General features: G+C 43.4%; 1 protein-coding gene across 2 annotated transcripts in view; it reads left to right on the top strand.

Annotated features, from left to right (window-relative positions):
* Nucleotides 1–532: 532 nt before the first annotated feature.
* ABCC5 (ATP binding cassette subfamily C member 5) overlaps nucleotides 533–21329 on the top strand; it is a 99428-nt gene continuing 78631 nt past the window's right edge. Inside the window, exons 1-2 of one of the 2 annotated variants that reach the window (XM_055110737.2) lie at nucleotides 533–2142; nucleotides 5527–5710. In XM_055110737.2, the coding sequence (XP_054966712.1) occupies nucleotides 5582–5710 (129 nt within the window). In that variant the 5' untranslated portion in view covers nucleotides 533–2142; nucleotides 5527–5581. The remainder of the gene's footprint in view (nucleotides 2143–5526; nucleotides 5711–21329) is intronic. The other variant, XM_003831994.4, reaches the window with a different exon arrangement.

Below are 21329 nucleotides of genomic sequence, written 5' to 3'. Positions count from 1 at the left end.
GAGGTGGATGGATCACAAGGTCAGGAGTTCAAGACCAGCCTGGCCAATATGGTGAAACCCCATCTCTACGAAAAATATAAAAATCAGCTGGGTGTGGTGGCTGGTGTCTGTAGTCCCAGCTACTCCAGAGGCTGAGGCAGGAGAATTACTTGAACTCTGGAGGTGGAGGTTGCAGTAAGCTGAGGTGGCACCACTGCACTCCAACCTGAGGGACAGAGAAAGACTCTGTCTCAAAAAAAAAAAAAAAAAAAAAAAATCAATTTCCCTGATTATGAATGAGATTGGGTGTCTTTTCATATTTGAGTGGCTGCTCAGGTTTCTTATTCTGTGAGCTGTCTGTTCATGTCATTTACCTATTTTCCTATTGGGTTATCTGCCATTTCTTACTGAACTTAGAAATTATTTTGAATATTTTTTATTCAAAACCTTTGTCAGTTATAACTTGTGGTTTATCTTTTCAATTTATGCCATCTTTTAATATGGCAAAAATTATCAATCTTTCTTCCTTTATTTTTTGTTTCTTGTTTAAAAAGTTCTTTCCTACTCCCAAGTTCATAAAGATATTTCCTATCATCTTCTAAAAGTTTTTAAGTTTTCCCTTTCACATTTAAGCGTTTGATCTACCTGAAATGGGTTTTGTGGTATGAAGCGGTAATCCCCGATTGTTTTTTCATATGTATAACCAATTGTTCCAGTACTATTTACTGACTCTTCTTGCTTTCCCCACAGATTCGTAAGGTTTTCTGTCACAGATCAAGTTACATGGATGCACCAGTCTGTTTGGGGGCTCTTTATTCTATTGCATTAGTCTATCAATCCGTGTGCAAGAATATGCTGCTTTACGATACAGTAGTGTCTTCACACTAGCTAACTAGCTAGTTGTTATAAAGATGGACAAGTCACTTTACTTTCTCCTTCTTCCTCTTCCTCTTCTTCTTCTTCTTTTTTAATCTTTGAATTAAAAAAAATACGGCTGGGTGAGGTGGCTCGCGCCTGTAATCCCAGCACTTTGGGAAGCCGAGGCAGGCGGATTACCTGAGGTCGGGAGTTCGAGACCAGCCTGGCCAATATGGCGAAACCCTGTCTCTACTTAAAAAATACGAAAATTAGCCGGGTGTGGTGGCGGACGCCTGTAATCCCAGCTACTCGGGAGGCTGAGGCAAGGAGAACTGCTTGAACCCGGAAGGCGGACGCTGCAGTGAGCCGAGATCGCGCCATTGCACTCCAGCCTGGGCAACAGAGCCAGACTCCTTAAAAAAAAACAAACTCATAATACCTACTCATAGGGCTGTAATGGAGATTAAAGGAAACAAGAATGGTAGGTAAAGCATCGGATACAGGGTAGGGAAGAACTCAACAGTGGCTTTTATTTAATGATGCTGAAGGTACCGATGAAACAGAGAAGTAAAGGGATCAATCTTTCTGGGAGCCTCAGTTTCATTTATAAAAAGAAGAAGATGAGTTAGCATACCATTTCTAAGGCTCTTGCCACTTCTAAGACTGTGATCCTTGCATTTTATTATCTAGAGACCAGGCAGCGCGACATTGATGGGCAGTTGGTGTTAAAGTGAGAAAGGCGGTATCTGCGCAGACTGCAGGGTCGAACCATGAGCAAGCAATCGTATCTGCCACAACAGATAAGAACTGGGGCTGGCCGGCCTGACGACTCTCAACGGGTTAGACGCGGGCTACGATGACCTTCACGATCTTTTCTGGCAGCTACACGGCCACGCAGGGTCGGGACTGCTCTGCCTACGAACAGCACTGTGTGCGAACACAGGGCCACGGTTAAGCCTCCCAGCTGCCTCCCCCAGGGAACACGACCCCGGAGAAGATTCCAGACAGTCTCGCAGAGGCACGGGCAAGGATGGAACAGAGCCGGGAGCTCGGTGGGAAGAGGGGCAGCCCGCACCGCCCCCGGGATGTCACCGGCGCTTCTGGGAAATGTAGTCCTTCGCCGCGTCCGCAGCCCTGGGCACTCGGAAGGAGGACTACAGTTCCCTTCAGCCTTGGGAATGCTTTGTGCAGCGCGCTTGCGCGGTGTGGCGGCCGATGCCGCTATAAAGGCTTGTTTTGCTGCGGGGCTCATGCTCGGGAGCGTGGTTGAGCGGCTGGCGCGGTTGTCCTGGAGCAGGGGCGCAGGTAGGTGATGGCTGCTGCCGCACCCCTGCCCTCCAGCTCGGTTGTCACGGGGATCACCCCTTTGCATTTCCTCGGGGCGTGGCGGGATGTGGCCAGGGCTACGAGCAGTTCGGGGGACACTGGAGACTTGGGGAACGGGGTATGGCCTCCCCCTGGTCTTCTGCCGCCGCCTCCTAGGCCTGTGAGCCCGGGGTCTGGTGACGGGGTCGTGTGCTGGAAGACAGGCAGGTAGGATCGGGATGAGCGGGCAGGGACGCGGACTACGTCCCTGGCCGCGGCCGCCAGGGGGCGCTGCGCCCGCGGGCCGTGGGTGTGGGTCGCGCTCGCCTGGCCAGGCCGGAGCGGGCTGTGGGAACGCCCTAGGGCCCGGGCATCCCAGGCGAAGCGGGTCTGAGAGAAACGCCCACCTGGAAGCCTGTGCAGCGGGTGGCTCGGGGCACCCTGCTCAACCCGCAGCGGAGCCGCCAGCGACCTTCGAAGTAAGTCATCCCCTTCGTTTTTGCAAGCGGGTAAATGGAGGTACGTGACATAAGCACGCGCAGCAAACCCGTGGCTGTGCCGGGAACGCAGCCCAGATCTCTCCACGGTCATCCAGTGCTCTTTTCGCTTCTGCCACACAGAGCCGCGGGTGGCTTTGTGTTTATCACGCAGGGGCCATTTGGTTTCTGCACAGACGGAGAGGCTGGAGGCAGGTGGGCACAGGAACGACGGGGAAAGTTTCAGGAGGTCTTGGAGGAGGAGATGGCTAGGTTTTACTGTGGTGTGCAGCGTGTATGAAAGGTGAGGCTGCTTGGAGACGCAACAAGTGGATTACAGTGGGTGTGGTAAATACGTATCCCTTTAGCGTGGTGTCTTCCTCGTGCAGCTTGAGGGCCTGGAGGTGATGGAAACCTACTCATGAGTGTTGGGATGACTGCAGCTTGCACACACCAGTCTGGTAATCCCGTGCAACTCTCCTCCTGCCATGCAGTTGAATCAGTATCATTGTGCAGGGGGAGTGTCTACACTTTTATCAGTGGAAAGAGAATCTTGGTAAAAAAGGGCAGCTGACTAAGTGGCCTCAACCCTATTGGGCACTTCTTTGGGGTTCTCCCACGTTGATTATTCTGCTTCTACCCTTGTACATGTCTGGACAACAGGTTTGTTTTTTACAAACAAAAATCCCTTCTCTTTCTTCCTCTCTTGATAGCTGAGGCAAGTGAGCATTTAAAAAAGATATTCCAACAACTTTAAAGGAGGACACGAGAAGATAGGGAAATATAAATAGTATCAGTAAAATGGCTGGCCTGGGGATCCATCCTTGCTTGCTTGCTTGCTTCAGACTGGGGCTTTGTTTCTTTCCAAACCTGTCAGGATTCCCAGCTCTTCGCCGGCCTCCACGTGGGGTGCCCTCTTTTATGTTCCAGATACACAGACGATGGTGTCCTTATGTTCAAGGCCACAGACAGTAACTTTGTGCCTACTTTGGGCCTGCCTGCTCTCCTGATTGTGCCTCTTTTTCCAGGAAAGTAGAGATGAGTGTGTTAGAGATAATGGAACACTGTTCCCCACACCCTTCATACATAGAATAACTTAGTCCCTTAGGATAGTTTAGCAGTGTCTACCACAGCAGTCACTGTAGGCACAAAACAGTCATTATTTGTGTCATAACAGGGAAGTCGTTTTGTCCCTGCCTCTCTCTGCTCCTGTGCTCCACTGATTCTACTTTACCCTTTGAAATAAAAGTGGTTGAAAGAATCTTTGGTTATCATGGGTGCTTAGATAATTAAGATTACGTTCGTGTTCTTCTTGATGTGGCATTTCATATTGTGGATGAGTTCCAGTGACCACCTCCGTTTCAAACTGCTCACCGCCCCAACCCCCACCTTTTAAAAAGGTAGTACTAATCTTTTCCTCTTCCAGATAATCAGCTAAGCTAGGGAACCCTTGAAGGGGAAGGTTAGAATTTCGTGATTCCCCTAAGAAGGTTACTCTGATCTACAGCTACAGCTCAACACTGGGGACACTGGCAGATGCCAGGTCTGTTTATAGTTTAGCCTTAATGAGGTCTCAATGACGTGATTGCTGCACTCTGGCTTGGTGAGCCGCTGTTCTTTATGGTGTAGTTTGTCATTGGACAAGGTGACTTTTTTTTTTTTTTTTTAAAGATAAGTAACAGCTATATCAACTTAGGGTACTTGAACCAGAATTCTGAAAGGCAAGAAATCAAGCTTTCTTTGTACTGGAAACCTGTCTTTGCGTAGGAGATTTAGTCCTTTTTATTCAGAGGATTAGTAAGTGTTCTCTTTTTATCTGACGCTTTAAAAATTGCATTATAATGGTTAGAATTTTGTGCTGCAGAAGTAGTAGTTTTAAGTCACAGCGATAGCCAGCGATTTATGGAATCCAGAAGGCGACACGGCTACACGTCTTTAATTTCCGTTGGAGGCTAGTATGAAAGGTGTTTTCTCAGCTTGTCTCTGGGAGGCTGTGACCCTTCTTAGAGGGGGGAAACATTTTGGAGAAGTATGTATGTGTTTTTTTGTTTTTAAGTGACCTGAGTTGATACAGCATATTGATTAGACTTAGCCAGGCAAGCAGTGGTTTAGAATAGAGTTTCAGGTAAAAACTAGGTAAGACTTAGTAATACAGGGTGGAGAATTTGTTTTTGTTATTGTTTTTTACTAACAGCTTTGTTGCCATAGGATTTATATGACATGAAATTCACTCTTTTAAAGTATAAATTCAGTGTGTTTTTTTTCAATGTATTCACTGCATTGTGCAACCATTACCACTATCTAGTTTTAGAACATTTTCAGTACCCAGGGAATTTGTGTTTGAAGTTAAATTATAACATTGTTTTAACTGGATAACTTCATGGAGCTTTAAAATAACACCAGCTAACCCATTAGTTAATTATAAAAAGGCAGAGATGGAATATATCATTGGTAGAATAAGTGTTTGGTAAGTTTTTATTTAGTAAAATTTAGTAGAAGAAATGATGTCCACTTTAAAATTGTGGAGTTTTTAATACTTGGGACAAACTGAAATTGTTTCTAGAAAGTCTTTAAAAAAAAAACCAACCTTTCTATTGTATACACTGGATTTGAGCTTAGTTGAAGAGAATGGGTGTCTCTTTACTAGTGTGTTTACTGTTTCTAATTTTTTTTCCCTTAGAGTTGGGAGAAGGTAATTTTTCTTGATTCTCTTCTACTGAATCTTTTTCTTTAAAAAAGTGAAATCAAAATCTTTGAACTTTTTTTGAAAATTAATTTTTGTAGCTATAACAGTAGAAAGCTTTAGTACTTTTGCCTTTTTTTTCCCCCCCTATTTTTAAGGCACTTGAGCTTATGGTTAAGTACTGTTTAGGAAATAATCTATTTCTTGATGAATTTTTAATTTCAGGAATTCTGATGTGAAACTAACAGTCTGTGAGCCCTGGAACCTCCACTCAGAGAAGATGAAGGATATTGACATAGGAAAAGAGTATATCATCCCCAGTCCTGGGTATAGAAGTGTGAGGGAGAGAACCAGCACTTCTGGGACGCACAGAGACCGTGAAGATTCCAAGTTCAGGAGAACTCGACCGGTCAGTTTCCTTTCCTAAGAGTCTCTTACCTGCTTGTTGTACTAAAACACATCTTTTTTCATATAATGGGTAATTTAGAAACTTATTTTTTGGCCAGGCGCGGTGGCTCACGCCTATAAACCCAGCACTTTGGGAGGCTGAGGCGGGTGGATCATCTGAGGTCAGGAGTTCGAGACCAGCCTGACCAACATGGTGAAAACCTGTCTCTACTAAAAGTACAAAAATTAGCCAGGCGTGGTGGCGGGCGCCTATAATCCCAGATACTTGCGAGGCTGAGGCACGAGAATTGCTTGAACCCAAGAGGCAGAGGTTGCAGTGAGCTGGGATCATGCCACTGCACTCCAGCCTGGGCGATAGAGCGAGACTCAGTCTCAAAAAAGAATGTGTTTTTCTTTATTGGCTTTAGGTTACTGTTAAGAATTTATGGTTATTGATAAGTCTCTGGTCCATAGTAAGCACTCAATAAGTGGAAGAGAGGCTGGCTGTCACCCTCTCACCCGGTCTGTTCTGAGCATTCTCCTCTTTTTCACTTTTATTCTATGTTGGTGCCTTCTGAAAAGGCTATACTTAACAGAAGACAACTTATTGAGGGGGAGGGGGTCATGGGGTCAATGACAGGGAATATAAAGCCAATTAAGCTTCATTCATGTACCTAAACAAAATTGGTGTTTTCTTCTACTTTCTGTCATCTGTGTTTAAAATGTGAATCTGGCCAGGCACAGTGGCTCATGCTTGTAATCCCGGCACTTTGGGAGGTTGAGGTGGGTGGGTCACTTGAGGTCAGGAGTTTGAGACCAGCCTGGCCAACACGGTGAAACCCTGTCTCTGCTAAAAATACAAAAATTAGTGAGGTGTGGTGGTGGGCACCTGTACTCCCAGCTACTCAGGAGGGAGGCAGGAGAATTGCTTGAATCCAGGAGGCAGAGGTTGCAGTGAGCCAAGATCACGCCACTGCACTCCAGCCTGGGCAACAGAGTGAGACTCCGTCTCCAAAAAAATAAAAAATAAAATAAAATGTGAATCCTTTGGAGAGACTCAGATTTCAGAACAATTCTAGATAGTTGTGGGATTATCAGTATGTTTTTCAAGCGAATTCATAAGTTAAGCAGTCTTTAGATAATAATCTAATTTCCTCCAAGGGAAATAATGAAGATGTGTTTTCACCTGGAGAAAATATTCTTTTTCCTGAGGAAAAAAAGCATTATACCTTTTCTTACAAAAGTACCTAATAAGGCAGAATGGACTAGGTTTAGGAAGTTGAGGTTTTTGTTGGTGTATTTGTTATGTGAAAATTTGAGAAAGATAATGGACTTTGCAGCTGACACTGGCCTTTCCTTAGCCTGATACTACCTTTCCCTCTTTGGTTGTGTTAAAGCCATTGCTTTATTAATGAACATTTTCTTGCTAATGAGTCTTTTCTGTACCCTACTGTGTATTATAGAATGCTTTTCCATTCAGGTTTAACTTCAGAGAAACAGGCTTAATGTAATCAGTGTCAAATGCTTCTCGTGGCGCCAGTTTTATAACTTCCTCATGTCCTTTTGTCTAGACCTTATGTTGATTAAACATCTATCCATTACATCTGAGTGCTAGACACATTTAGTGTTAACAGTTAAGTCTGGAAAAAGTCAGAAGGTAACATTGGGGCAGGGCCTTAAAGGGTGATTAGGTGGGGAGGCTTTTTAGGCAGTACAAGTATAGACCCAAAGGTATGGAAAGAGCGTGTGACATATTGGGACTTTGGATAAGCTACTTACGTCATTTGTATATAAAATGGGGTTGACAGTAGTACCTGACTCATGGGATCACTGAGGAGTAAATGAGATAGTACATATAAAATATTTAAAATGGTACCTGGCACATGGCCAGTGCTCAATAAATGTTAGCTCTTAGAACTAGTTGTTCAGGGCATAGGATGTGTAAAGAGATTATAGGTCGGGTGAAATTCTGCATGCCATGCTAAGAAATATTTCACTGTGGGCATTAGGGAACTATTGGAAGTTAATGAGATTAAAAAAAAACACCTTTTTATTTTGAGCTAACTGTAGATTTACATGCAATTATAAAAAATAATATAGAGATCCTATATATTCTTCATCCAGTTTCCCCCAGTGGTAACATCTTGCATAACTATGGTCCAGTATCACAACAGGATAATGATTGACATTGATACAATCCATTGACTTTAGGATTTCACCAGTTTTATATGCACTCATTTGTGTGTGTGTGTGTGTGTGTGTTGTGTTCTATGCATTTTTTAAAGGTGTAAATTTGTGTGACCGCTTCCACAGTCAGGATGCAAAGGTTCCATCACAAGGATCTCTCGTTACCCTTTTATAGCCACAGTCATGTGCCCTCAACCCCAGTCTCTGGCAACTGCTAATCTTTTCTCCATTTCTGTAATTTTGTCATTTTAAGAATGCTATATACATTGAATCATATAGTATATAACCTTTCGAGATTGCTTTTTTCACTCAGCTGAGCTCCCTTGATAGCCATCTAATTTTGTTGTGTGCATCAATAGTTCTTTCCTTTGTATTGCTGAGTAGCATTCCATGTTATAGATGTACCATAGCTTCTTTAACCATTCATTTGTTAAAGGACATATGGGTCATTTCCAGTTAATGGCAATTATACATAAAGGTGCTCTGAACCTTCAGTTACAGGATTTTGTGTGAACATAAGCTTTTATTTCTCTGGATTAATGCCCAGGACTGCGCTTGCTGGGTCATATGGTAAGTGCATATTTAGTTTTGTAAGAAACTGCAGTACTCTTTCCCAGAGTGTCTGTGCCATTTTACATTCCCACCAGCAATGATCCAGTTTTTCCACATTGTTGCCAGTACTCAATGTTATAATGTTTATTTTAGCCATTCCTATAGATGTGCCTGGTATCTGATTGTGGTTTTAATTTGCAGTTCCCTAATGGCTACGATGTTTGAGAGTAGATTTTTATCTTAGATTAGTCTTGAAGCAATGCAGAAAAAAACCTGTACAGGAGAAAGAGACCAAATATAAAGAGCAGTCAGGAAGCGGCTCTGCCTATCCATGTCAGAGAGGCCAGGGTTCTGTTGTAAAGCACAGAAGTGAGGATGGAGGAAAGGCGTTTCTAGAAGATAGGGAGGCATTGGGGTGTCTGGGATTGATGGTAAGGATTTAAACCTATTCGTGGGCATAAGAAAAGGAGATTGGGGAGATATTAAGAATGAGTTTGGGCCGGGCACGGTGGCTCACGCCTGTAATCCTAGCACTTTGGGAGGCCGAGGCGGGTGGATTGCCTGAGCTCAGGAGTTTGAGACCAGCCTGGGCAACACAGTGAAACCCCATCTACTTGGGAGGTTGAGGCAGGAGAATCGCTTGAACCTGAGAGGCGGAAGTTGCAGTGAACCAAGATCGCGCCATTGCACTCCAGCCTGGGCAACAGAGTGAGACTCCATCTCAAAAAAAAAAAAAAAAAGAAGAAGAATGATTTTGATTTTGAAGATGTTGAATTTGAAGTGCATATGGGTAAAATTATCAGTAGGTAGAGCATAGACAAGAAGTAGTGTAGGAAAAAACATTTAGAGCCTTTAGTGTGTCCACATAGGTGAAGCTGTGAGAGTGAGCAGGCTTACCCAAGGATGGCTTGCAGAGCAGGAGAAGGTGGAGGCTGTGGAGCTGGTGTGTGGTCCTGTGAAATTTCTGGGGATAGGGTCCCCAGCTTGTGAGAGTAGAGTTGACATCAGGGTTTGCAGTGGCAGCAGCGAGCTTTTCCTCTACGAAGTGGAGAAGAACAGCAGGTAGGCACCGCTGGGCTTTGAGTACCCTAAAGGATATGGAGTCAGCCACCACTGTAGCAGGTTTTCAACATGCCACTGAAGCCTTATCTCAGAGAAATATGAAGGCTAATACCACTTTTATAAAATTTCAGGAATCCACATGAATTTTATTTTTATTATTCTTTCATGTTTCCAAAACTTTTTTTTTTTTTTTTTTTTTTTTTGAGACGAAGTCTCCTTCTGTCACCCAGGCTGGAGTGCAGTGGTGCAATCTCAGCTCACTGCAACCTCCACCTCCCGGGCTCAAGCAATTCTCCTGCCTCAGCCTCCTGAACAGCAGGTGCCTACCTGCTGTTCTCTGTTACCATATTGGCCAGGCTGGTCTTGAACTCCTGAGCTCAAGTGATCCGCCTGCCTTGGCCTCCCAAAGTACTGGGATTACAGGCGTCAGCCACCACATCTGGCCACGAACTTTTATTTTTTATTAAATTTTTTTTTGTTTGTTTTTTTGTAGAGGCACTCTCACTGTTGGCCAGGCTGTTGTTGAACTCCCAGCTTCAAGCAAGCCTCCCGCCTCAGCCTCCCAAAGTGCTGGGATTACAGGCATGTGGCACCACACCCTGCCCCTAAACTTTGAAATTTGAGTACTGTTTTCCTGATTTTTACTGTATCCTTGTAATCTCTGAACTTTTTAAAAAGATTTCTTTTATTCTACTCTCTTTCTGTTACTTAGTCTAGACCTAGCAAAACAACAACAATAAGCCCATAGGTTTATTCAAGCTATTTTTGTATATACATTAAAATGAATGCATCGCTACTAAGTATTTTTGTAAGTTCAGACACCATCTAGAATCTGCTTGACCGTTACCTGTCAAAAAACAAAATTTCTCAGATGTATTTATCTTTAACTTGTCTTCATGTTACAAGTTTGCTGACAGAGGGAACCAGCAAGATGACAAGAAATTTTGTGGTCTGAGAAAATTGTATAAGTGGTATAAAATGGATAATGTAAGTAGTTGGGAAGCAGAATTCCTGTATAAGCATATAGTTTTTCTTTTTTTAAAGTAAGCAGTTAATTGGGCAGAGATTGCAATTTCATGTCACATCATCATAACCATCATTTTTATATTAGTTGTTAGAGAGGAAATCTGGGACAGGATCTCCCAGGATGCCAGGTATGCCTACTACCTGTCAAAAATTTAAAACAAACAACAAAAAAGCCTCTAAGTAACAAAAGATAAGGATACATCTATGGCTCTTATGTGGAAAGCAAGGTTTCATTCAGCACTATTAGCTTTTAACGCGTGGAATTAACCGAGAAGCAGGAGACCTGTGCTGCTGGTGCCTCACGCCTGTAGTCCCAGCACTGTGGGAGGCCGAGGGAGGAGGCTCGCTTGAGCCCGGAAGTGCAAGACCAACCTGGGCATCATGGTGAGACCTGTCTCTACAAAAAAAAAAAAATAAAAATAAATTAGCTGGGCACGGGGGTTTGTGCCTGTAGTCCCAGCTACTTGGGAGGCTGAGGTGGGAGGATCACTTGAGCCCAGGGGGTCCAGGCTACAGTAAGCTGTGATTGTGCCACTGCACTCCACCCTGCGTGACACAGCGAGACCCTGTCTCACCAAAAAAAAAGAAAGAAAGAAAGAAAAGAAATGGTGTCAAACAGAAGTCAGAAGCAAAGCACCAAAGAATAAGTTCTGACTTTGAGCAGGCCAGTGCTTTTCTTCTTCAAGGTGTAAGTGAAGATGCAGATTACATGGTTTGCCCATTTCTCAGTATTGTGACCAAATCATTCTTTTGGAATATGACTTGGAAAAATTGCTCTATTAGTCACATTTTCAAATATTTGTAATTTCTCACGTATGCTTAGAAATAATTAGGGTTGAAATAAAGCATTCGCACACCTACCCACTTTCTTCGGGACTGTAATGTTAATGCTTGTGGCCACACACAATTTGAGGCTTAGCAGGCATCCTTTAATCCTGAAGTGTTAATAAAGTGGTGGTTTCTGTTGCTGTTAGTTCTTTGAGCCTGAGTACTAACTTTGGCTGGCATTAGGCTGGCGTTACTTCAGCTAACATGAAGTGTTATACCTAGGCTGCTCCTAAACACTGTTCCTTTGCCTGAGGCATGATTATTCAGGCATGGTTCCTTTTTTTAATCCTATTTATATATGCACATGTAGATCATATGACTCCACGAGCCCTGATTTTTTTTTAAGATGCAGTCAGTGTTTATTCATTTTTTTTAATTTAGCAAATATTTGAACACTCTTCAAGATGCGTGCACAGCACTGAACCAAGTGGTCTGGTGCAGATAAAGATAAATTGGTGCTGGGCCTGCTTGTCCACCAATAGAAGCTTAAACTCACAAACACGTACTCTACATAGATGACTGTAATTTAGATGCTGTGGGAATTAGTAAAGGGAGAAAGTGCTTCTCTCTCAGGGAACTCTTTAGGAGGAGGTATCATTTGGCTGGAAACTTGAGGAATGGATAGAATTTGGAGAAATGAAGAACTTGCCAGGCAAAAGAAAGAGTTGTGGGATAGGGATACCTAGTCCTTGTTGGTATTGAGCATCAAATGTGTGAAGTCTTAGCTATAGTGCAATACCTCAGTGAATTTCACATTATGTGTGGGGTTTTTTTGTTTTTTGTTTTTGAGGTAGAGTCTCACTCTGTAGCCCAGGCCAGAGGGCAGTGGTGCGATCTTGGCTCACTGCAACCTCCGCCTCCCAAGTTCAAGCGATTCTCCTCTCTCAGTCTCCCGAGTAGCTGGGATTACAGGCACATGCAACCACACCCAGCTAATTGTTTGTATTTTTAGTAGAGATGGGGTTTCACCATGTTAGCCAGGCTGGTCTTGAACTCCTGACCTGAGGTGATCCCTCTGCCTCAGCCTCTCAAAGTGCTGGGATTACAGGTGTGAGCCACTGCGCCTGGGCATGTGTGTTCTTGAATAATAAGCCAAGGAGTTTGGATTTTAATTGCTTTAATATTTAAGCAAAAGCAAGACAAAGCTTGTCAGATGCTTTTATGAGCTTTATTTTATTGTGGTGGTGGTTTGTTTTCTTAGTGCTCTCAGGCAAAGGTAAGGGTGCCTTGTTTTTCATTAGCATGTCTAATCTGGGAAAGAAGGAAGAATGGAAAAATAAGCAGAAGTGGGCCAGGCGTGGTGGCTCACGCCTGTAATCTCAGCACTTTGGGAGGCCGAGGCGGGCAGATCACAAGGTCAGGAGATTGAGACCATCCTGGCTAACACGGTGAAACCCTGCCTCTACTAAAAATACAAAAAATTAGCTGGGCATGGTGGCATGCACCTGTAGTCCCAGCTACTCGGGAGACTGAGGCAGGAGAATCGCTTGAACCCGGGAGCCAGAGTTTGCAGTGAGCCGAGATCGCACCACTGCACTCTAGCCTGGGGAACAGCAAGACTCTGTCTCAAAAAAAAAAAAAAAAAAAAAGCAGAAGTAAACTAAAGTTCATGTACCATTATTACTGGCACATGAACTTTAGTTATTTTTTCCCCTTCTCTCAAAAGTGTGTCATTGGTGGGATTTTCTTCCTACCAAATTAGAATATCCTGTGTCTAGGAAAGGTAACAAAGCAAGTATTCATAAAATCCAGGGCTCTTACTTAGTATTTCCTTAGTTCTGTGGTAGGCTGACCCTTTAATCTTGGTTGGAGTTTTCATAATTAGTGCTTTGAAATATTTTGGTGAGCTCAAGTTGTATCTTAGGGATCAAAGATGTGGGTCTAATCTCTTACCAGAAATGATTCGAAGATGTATTGTTAGGAAAGAAATATGGGCTCATTATAGAAAATGTACAAAGTGTGTAAAGTTGTAGAAAAAAAGTAACCACCCTTAATTCCTCTACCCAGAGACAGCCATTGTTTTCATAAAAATAGTTTTGTCTAGTACATTGTACTTTTAGAGTTTGCTCCTGAAAGCTTTTCTTTACAGACTAAGGACGTGTGAATTTGTCTATGCCCTTGTGTTTTCCAAGTCAAGGGTATTACCTGTGAGTGGGCTTGCTGTTAGGAAGGAGAGCAGGAGGAAGGAGATTAGCATTTTGCAGCTCTGCATTATTTTTCTCTTGATTGATACTCGGTGACTCAGCAGATTTTCTGGACAGGGTTAAGATAAGTAAGAATACCTGCCTTTTTTTTTTTTTTTTTTTTCTTCTCTCCCTGTAGGCATCCATAAAGCTTTATGAGGCACAGTAGTCTCTTAGGCACTGCTGGGTGTGACACCGTATCTGGTCTGGTGCCAGGTGTTGGTCTCCAATAGCAGCCCAGAGCTCTCCGGCTGAGATAACAACAGTGCTGCGATTGGTATGGAGCCCAGGTGGCTCTCATGCTTGGTAACTGCATTGACAGCTCGCTGGGGCTCTTGAGGTTGGGCTCCTGCCGGGATCATCAGCTCTCTTATGCCGTCTGCTGCAAGACTGCCGCGGCTTTCCTAGGAAGTGCTGCTTAAGGGAAATAAATATAGCCTGTTGGCATGAGTTAAAGGAACTTTCTGTCAAAGGGGAAGAAAAGTGTTGGAATTAGCTTCCTGTTTTTTTTTTTAAGTACCTAAATCTTTATTTGGTTAAGATAACTTGGAAGTTACAAATGGTTAATGAAAACTTTTTCAATGAAATATTGTTTCCACAGTTAGGTGGGTTTCCGTTAATGCTTTCTTTTTTTTAGTTATTATTATACTTTAAGTTCTAGGGTACATGTGCACAACGTGCAGGTTTGTTACATATGTATACGTGTGCCGTGGTGGTGTGCTGCACCCATTAACTCGTCATTTACATTAGGTATATCTCCTAATGCTATCCCTCCCCCCTCCCTGTTCATGCTTTTTTTAATGTCTTACCGTTTTTCCCTCTCTTTTAGTCAAAAATAAAAAGGTCAACGCAAAGAAACAGGGACTCCAGAAGGCTTTGCAATGGTTAAACCTGTCATTATTAAACTCACAGACTAATGTGAAGTTAATTTGGTGCACTGAAGTCCACTAATGAGCAGAATTAAATTTATCCTTTTCCTCCCTGCCCCCCTTTTAAGGAGTTAGCCTATTTAGATAATTAGATGTTATATATGTTTTAACTATTTAAGATTATTTTATGAATTAGCTGTTCAAAGAATCAATTGTTACTAGATATCAGATGAGAACTTCCACTTACCAAAGCCTGCTCATGGAGGCAGAAAGCAAGACTGACATGTGTACTTTAAAAGATGGATGGAACCTCAAAGGCCATCTTGCCCAGTCCCCATTTAGCCTCACCTCTCTGTAGGTGAGGCCCAGGAGAGACACTTACTAGGCAGACTATGCTGGGGCTGGGTGAGCTTCCCAAGGATGTTCTTTCTGGAATTCGGTGGCTCAGAATACAGCACTTGGCTCCTCTTTGAAGCATGATGGCTCTGTTGCCTGTCTCTGGCCCAGTGTGCTGGGCTGCTGAAAAGAGCATGGAACCACCCAGGAGACGCCACGACACTGACAGCTGTACCTGACCTGAGGGTTCAGGATATGTTTTCAAAAGCAAATCTCGCTAAAAAGGATTTGTATGTTATTATGAAATCTATATTTATGTGGTAGAAATAGACACACTCAGGCTTTTAGAGATAAACTACACAGAATGGGTTACAATAAATGCTTATAATTGTTTGGCTTTTTTAAGAATCCTGTGAACTTGACAACCTTGTGTTTACTTTTCTTTGGTATTATGCAGGTATGATATTGAGCAGTCACTTAGTTTTCTTAAATGTTGTGTCTCACAGTAGAAAAATAGCCAAACCACTCAGCCCCTGACCTTTCTGTTTGCTTCTCACGGTGATCAGCAGTTCTGGCCTGCTCTGCAGTATGGTGGTCACATGATGGAACCCAGAAAGCCTTGTACTAAGCATTTAACACACATTGTGTTAGGCACTGGAGGAAGTTTCATCTACAAATTATATTTTGGCCTTTTTTTTTTTTTTCTTTTGAGACGGAGTCTCTGTCACCCAGGCTGGAGTGCAGTGGCATGGTCTTGGCTCACTGCAACCTCTGCCTTCTAGGTTCAAGCAATTCTCCTGCCCTCAGTCTCCCAAGTACGTGGGATTACAGGTGTGCACCACCATGCCTGGCTAATTTTTGCATTTTTAGTAGAGACAGGATTTCACCATGTTGGCCAGGCTGGTCTCGAGTCCTGACCTCAAGTGATCCACCTGCCTGGGCCTCCCAAAGAGCTGGGATTACAGGTGTGAGCCACTGTACCTGGCCTTTTTTTTTTTTTTTTTTTTTAGCTAAAGCCTGAAAATCTTGTTGAAGGGATTTTGTCAAATGCAAAAGACCAATATTCACAACTCTCTAAATCAGTGGTTTTCAGGCCAGGCTGAATGTTAAAATCACTTGAAGAACGTTCAACAAATACCAGTGTTGGGGTCCTATTCCAGACCAATTAAATCAGTCTCTGGGATAGAACCCAGACATTGGTATTGTTTTAAAACTCCTCTGGTGATTCTAGTAGGTAGGCAGTGCTGGGAATCTCTAGATCTCATGGAATAAAGTCTGTTCTCTCCCCTCACTCAATGGCTCCAAGTGTTTCCTGTAAATCCCCTTTTACCCCTGTAATTCATTTTCAGTTTAATCCTTTGAAACCTTACCATGCTATTAACAAAGTTAATCTTAGACCCAACGTAATAGGAACTTTGAATAAGTTCCTTGGAATTTAGCTTATGAAACAACTGAAAGCCCTCAAATTCCTGGTGATTATGGAGTAATGCTAGATTATCAACTGCAGACAAATACCTGTTTTACTGTGGTGGTGGAGATATGTTTGTGAATTGTATTGCTAGCTGATCATCGGCTTGAGAGTAACATAGCACAGCTACAGATAAGTGAGCTGATGCTCAAGTTAATTCTTTTCTCAGTGTAGTATAGCTGTTGAGTGATAGGACTGAGTTTAGCAGCTTCCCTGACTTGGAATAATAGCCCTTTCTTTTGTATTCTGCTTCTTCCCCATATAGGTTGGGTTCTAGAATTTTGCTGATCCTCTTGACTGAAATGGCTACTATTTGGAAGTTCTTAAGGGAAGAGCTTAAGATGGTCAGGGTTGTGATAACAACCCACTGGGGAGTAAGGATGTGGTGGGAATTGCAGAGGAAACGTGCTTGGTAGGTTTCTTTAACTTGTTGGAGATTAGGAAGGGCGGGAAGGCCTGAAGTCAGCCGGTCTTGGGAGGACCTCAGTTTTTGATCTTTTTAAATTTAAAAGTGAATTTTAATTCACTTTTAAATTTAATTTCTAATATTCTGAGTCCCTTAAGAAGTGTATCTAGTGGCACAACAGTTCCCCTTAAAAGTTTGTCTTTCTAGATGTTTGTCATAAAGGCTGCGTGGGCCTGGGACATCTGTAGAAATGGTTTTCTTGGCCAGAAGGATGTATTTGAAGAGGCACCCATTGTCTTGTTTGTCTTAAGGTCTTGTGAATGAGGAGAGGAGAGGAAGACAGTGTTGTGAGATCTGAGGCCTGTTGATTCCGATTGTGCCCCAGATACCGCTTTATTTGAGGGGTGTGCCAGACAGGAGCAGGCAGCCTTTAACCCCCTTGGAAACCAAGGTACCTCTCTGTTGCCAGTTGACACCTGCAGTCTCTGCCTTCAGGAACAACTTGGTTGAATCCTCAGCCCGAGGCTTATTAGGCAGGCTACCCTGCTGTTGTCCAGCCGCCAGGAAGGGATTGGATTGTTCAGACGGGGAACGATTTCTGGCCCCTGGTATCTGTCCCAGAGGCCTCCGTGCAGGGGAAAAGCCCTTGGTTGCCCTGTCAGCAGGCATTTGCTCTGGCAGCCTGTTAAAATGAAATGGGACAGCTGGAGAAGTGGTGGCCATGGGGTGTGATAGGTGCGCTGATTATCTGAGGCCTGAGGATGGCGTTAGCGCCCGCAGAGGCGTCTTTTGCAAGAGCAGATCTGTCTGCTTATGAATCGAATGTTACCTGTTTTTCATACCAGAGGTGTCTATGAATGTGTGTTTCCCTGATCTTTGTTTGAACCTTGACAGAATCTGAATTGCTTTTTGTTATTGTTGTTTTTGTTTTTCTCTTTTTTTTTTTTTTTTTTTGAGACGGAGTCTGGCTCTGTTGCCCAGGCTGGCGTGCAGTGGTGCGATCTTGGCTCACTGCACCCTCTGCCTCCTTGGTTCAAGCAATTCTCCTGCCTCAGCCTCCTGAGTAGCTGGGATGACAGGCATGCACCACCACACCCGGCTTATTTTTGTATTTTTAGTAGAGACCGGGATTTCACCATGTTGGCCAGGCTGGTCTCGAACTCCCAACCTTAGGTGATCCTCCCACCTTGGCCTCCCAAAATGCTGGGATTACAAGCATAAGCCACCCCACCCGGCAGAATCTGAACTTCATTGTCCCTCTTTAGCTTCCCTGTGACCTTACTCCTGCCCCATTGCCATTACCTTGGTAGGAAAAATGCTGAGTATCCTAGTCACATAGTCATGGGGAAGATATAAATGGCAGTCATACTTCCTCGTTTGATATTTTTCTCAGCTCCTGGATCTGCCAGTATTTTTCCCTTTAAGACAAAGCAGCTGCTGTGGGTGCCTTTCTGTGTGGCTGGGCCGTCTGGCCACTGACAGCCTTTCAGTGTGCTGTGCTCCTTAAGAGAAATGGGTCCCCTCATCTTGTTTCAGGGGAAACTTTAAAAAGTTACTTGTAAAAGGGATTGAAAGCATCATAACAAAAAACAAATGGCCTCATAAAATACATTCCTCTAGGTCAGCCTATATCAGTACTAACTGTGTTAGCTCTTCAGCTATCTAGGGTTCCCTTAGTACGATTGACATTTTGGGCCACATAATTCTTTGTTGTGGGGGCTATCCTGTGCATTGTAGGATGTTCAGCAGCGTCCCTGGACTTTACCTGCTAGAGCTAGTAGCACCCCTCAAACATCTCCAGATATTGCCACATGTCCTCTGGGCAAGCAAAACACCCTCACTTGTGAACTCCTGGGCTGCACCGTGCGACACAGTACTATTGTGGCTATTAAGCATTTGACCTGTGGCCAGTCTGAACTGAGATGTGCTGTAAGCATAAAATACCTGATTTCAGAGACTTAGAACGAAAAAAGAAATACCTCGTTTGTAAAATACCTAATAATTTTTCACATTGATTATATGTTAAAAAAGATAATACTTTGTATTGGGTTAAATGAAATATGTTATTTAAATTAATTTACCTTTTACTTTTTATTTTTAGAGTCAGAGTCTCACTCTGTCACCCAGACTGTAGTGCGGTGGCATGACCATGGCTCACTGCAGCGTCAAACACCTGGGCTCCTGTGATCCTCCTGCCTCAGCCTCCTGAGTAGCTAGGACTACAATCTCGCGCCACCATGCCTGGCTAACTTTTAAATTTTTTGTAGTGATGGGGTCTTGGAGGGTTACACAGACTAGTCTCAAACTCCTGGCCTGAGGCCATCCTCCCACCTCAGCCTCCCAAAGTGTTGTAATGACAGGCATAAGCCACTGTACACTGCCTACTTTTTACTTTTTAAATGTGGCTACTAGAAAAATTTAAATTACATTATGTGGCTTACATTTTCAGCTTGCATTATATTTCTATTGGACAGTGCTGAGCTAGAGTGTTGATCTACTGTAGGTTAGCCATTGATTTTGTATTAGGCATTTAGATCCCTGTAAGCTGTTGGGTTTAATGATTTTTTCCTTTGGAAGATTTTCCTTTATGCAGTAAAATTATGGAGACACAGAGTATGTAGTATTACATATTACCAGTTTGCTCTCCTGAATCCCTGCTGGTAGCATATTAAAAATCAGTTTAATGTTCGGACCGTGTATGTTTGTCTATATTTCTCTCCTTTCCATATTGCATTTTCTTTTCCATATTAGATTTTATCTCTTTTAAGGCTTATGTGGTTGTATCTTAAATTTAATTTGTATTTCTCGATTGGTGACATTGGGTCTGTGTGTTCTCTCCTGTATCTAGAACAGTGCCTGGCACATACTAGGCCCTCAATAAGGACTAGTTGAATGAATGGATGAAAAAATACTGTATTTTACTTTTTCAGTACAAGTCCACTACTCGAAATATATTATTATGTTAGCTACTTGGTTACTTCTTATTTTTATTTATTTATTTAGAGACAGGGTCTCACTCTGTCACCCAGGCTGGAGTGCAGTGGCATGATCTTGGCTCACTTCAGCCCGATGGTCCTGGCTCAAGCGATCCTCCCACCTCAGCTTCCTGAGTAGCTGGGGCTAACGGTGTCCCTTTTTTGTATTTTTTTGTACAGGCGGGGTTTCATCATGTTGCCCAGGCTGGTCTCAAGCTCCTAGGCTCAAGCGATCTGCCCGCTTCAGCCTCCCAGAGTGCTGGGATTGTAGGTGTGAGCCGCCGCGCCCAGCCACTTGGTCACTTCTTTAGCTTTATCTTCCCTTCTCTTAATGCTAATTTCCTTAGCAAAAAAGTTTCCTTTTCATGTTTGAACCTCTCTTCCCTTTGATACATTTCTGCTTGTTGGGTGTAAATGGAGGCTGTCCCCCATCATAGCTGGACTAAGTATGCTATATAATTTATGTCATCATTTTTAATGTAATTTTTGGGAGGTTAATTCCAGATGGATTAATGTATGATATGAAACCTAGATCTCAATTAATTCATCTCCAATCTGGTTAGTTGGTAGGAAGGTAGGTAGTAGGTAGGATGTGAGTGACTGTCTCTGTCACCCAGGCTGGGGTGCAGAGGTGCAATCATTGCTCACTGTACCCTCGACCTACCAGGATCAAGCGATCCTCCTGCCTTAGCCTCTCAGGTAGCTGGACCACAGGTGTGCACCACCATGCCCGGCTAGTTTTAAAAAATGTTGTATATAGATGGGTTCTCACTTTGTTGCCCAGGCTGGTCTTGAACTCCTGGGCTCAAGCGATCCTCCCACTTTGGCCTCCCAGTGCTGAGATTACAGGTGTGAGCCAGTGCACCTGGCCCAATCTGGTATTTATTTGTCCCAACAATATTCACTGACTCATGATTCCCTACCTTGTTATATTATTTATGCTTTTGTATAGTAAGCCCTTATAGCTTGAATACATTAAGTCTTTTCTCTTGGTTCATTGCCATTTTTAATCCATTCAACCTTAGAATGTTGATAACTCACTTTATGGAATGTTAACTGTGGTAGAAAATATTTATTTTTACCTTCAAATAGACATACTTTTTTTTTTTTCCTGGCATGCTTGGCCATGTGAGCTTTTTTAGGAAGCCTAGAGAGGAAGAGAAGTTAGACATCCAAGCATATAGTTAGTTTCAAGTGGGAGACATCTGTGCAGTTACTGGCAGGTTAGTATAAAGATGCTGTTATTTTACGTTTCTTTTTTTTTTTGAGACAGTCTCCCTCTGTCACACAGGCTGCGGTTCAGTGGCGCGATCTCAGCTCACTGCAACCTGCACCTCCCAGGTTCAAGCAATTCTTCTGCCTCACCCTCCCGAGTAGCTGGGACTATAGGCATGTGCCACCATGCCCGGCTAATTTTTGTATTTTTAGTAGAGATGAGGTCGCACCATATTGGCCAGGCTGGTCTCGAACTCTTGACCTCAGGTGATCCACCCGCCTCAGCCTTCCAAAATGCTGGGATTACAGGCGTGAGCCACTACGCCTGGCCCTGAGTCATTGTTTATCTTAATCTGGTATTCACCCTGGGGAAGAGAGAAGAGCCGTTTATGAGGTACACCTGGGATCATTTTGTACAGTTATGGTTTATTTGCTTGGTTTTGTTTTTTGTTTTTTTGTTTTTTTTGACAGGCCCATAGCATAGTGATTAAGACCCTTAGCTCAAGGCTGGATTGAAATCCCTGCTGTGACCTA

Source organism: Pan paniscus, chromosome 2 (genome assembly GCF_029289425.2).
Source record: "Pan paniscus chromosome 2, NHGRI_mPanPan1-v2.0_pri, whole genome shotgun sequence".
NCBI classification, from domain to species: domain Eukaryota; kingdom Metazoa; phylum Chordata; class Mammalia; order Primates; family Hominidae; genus Pan; species Pan paniscus.
Note: the sequence above shows the minus strand (reverse complement) of the source record. Positions and strands in the feature narration are given on the sequence as shown.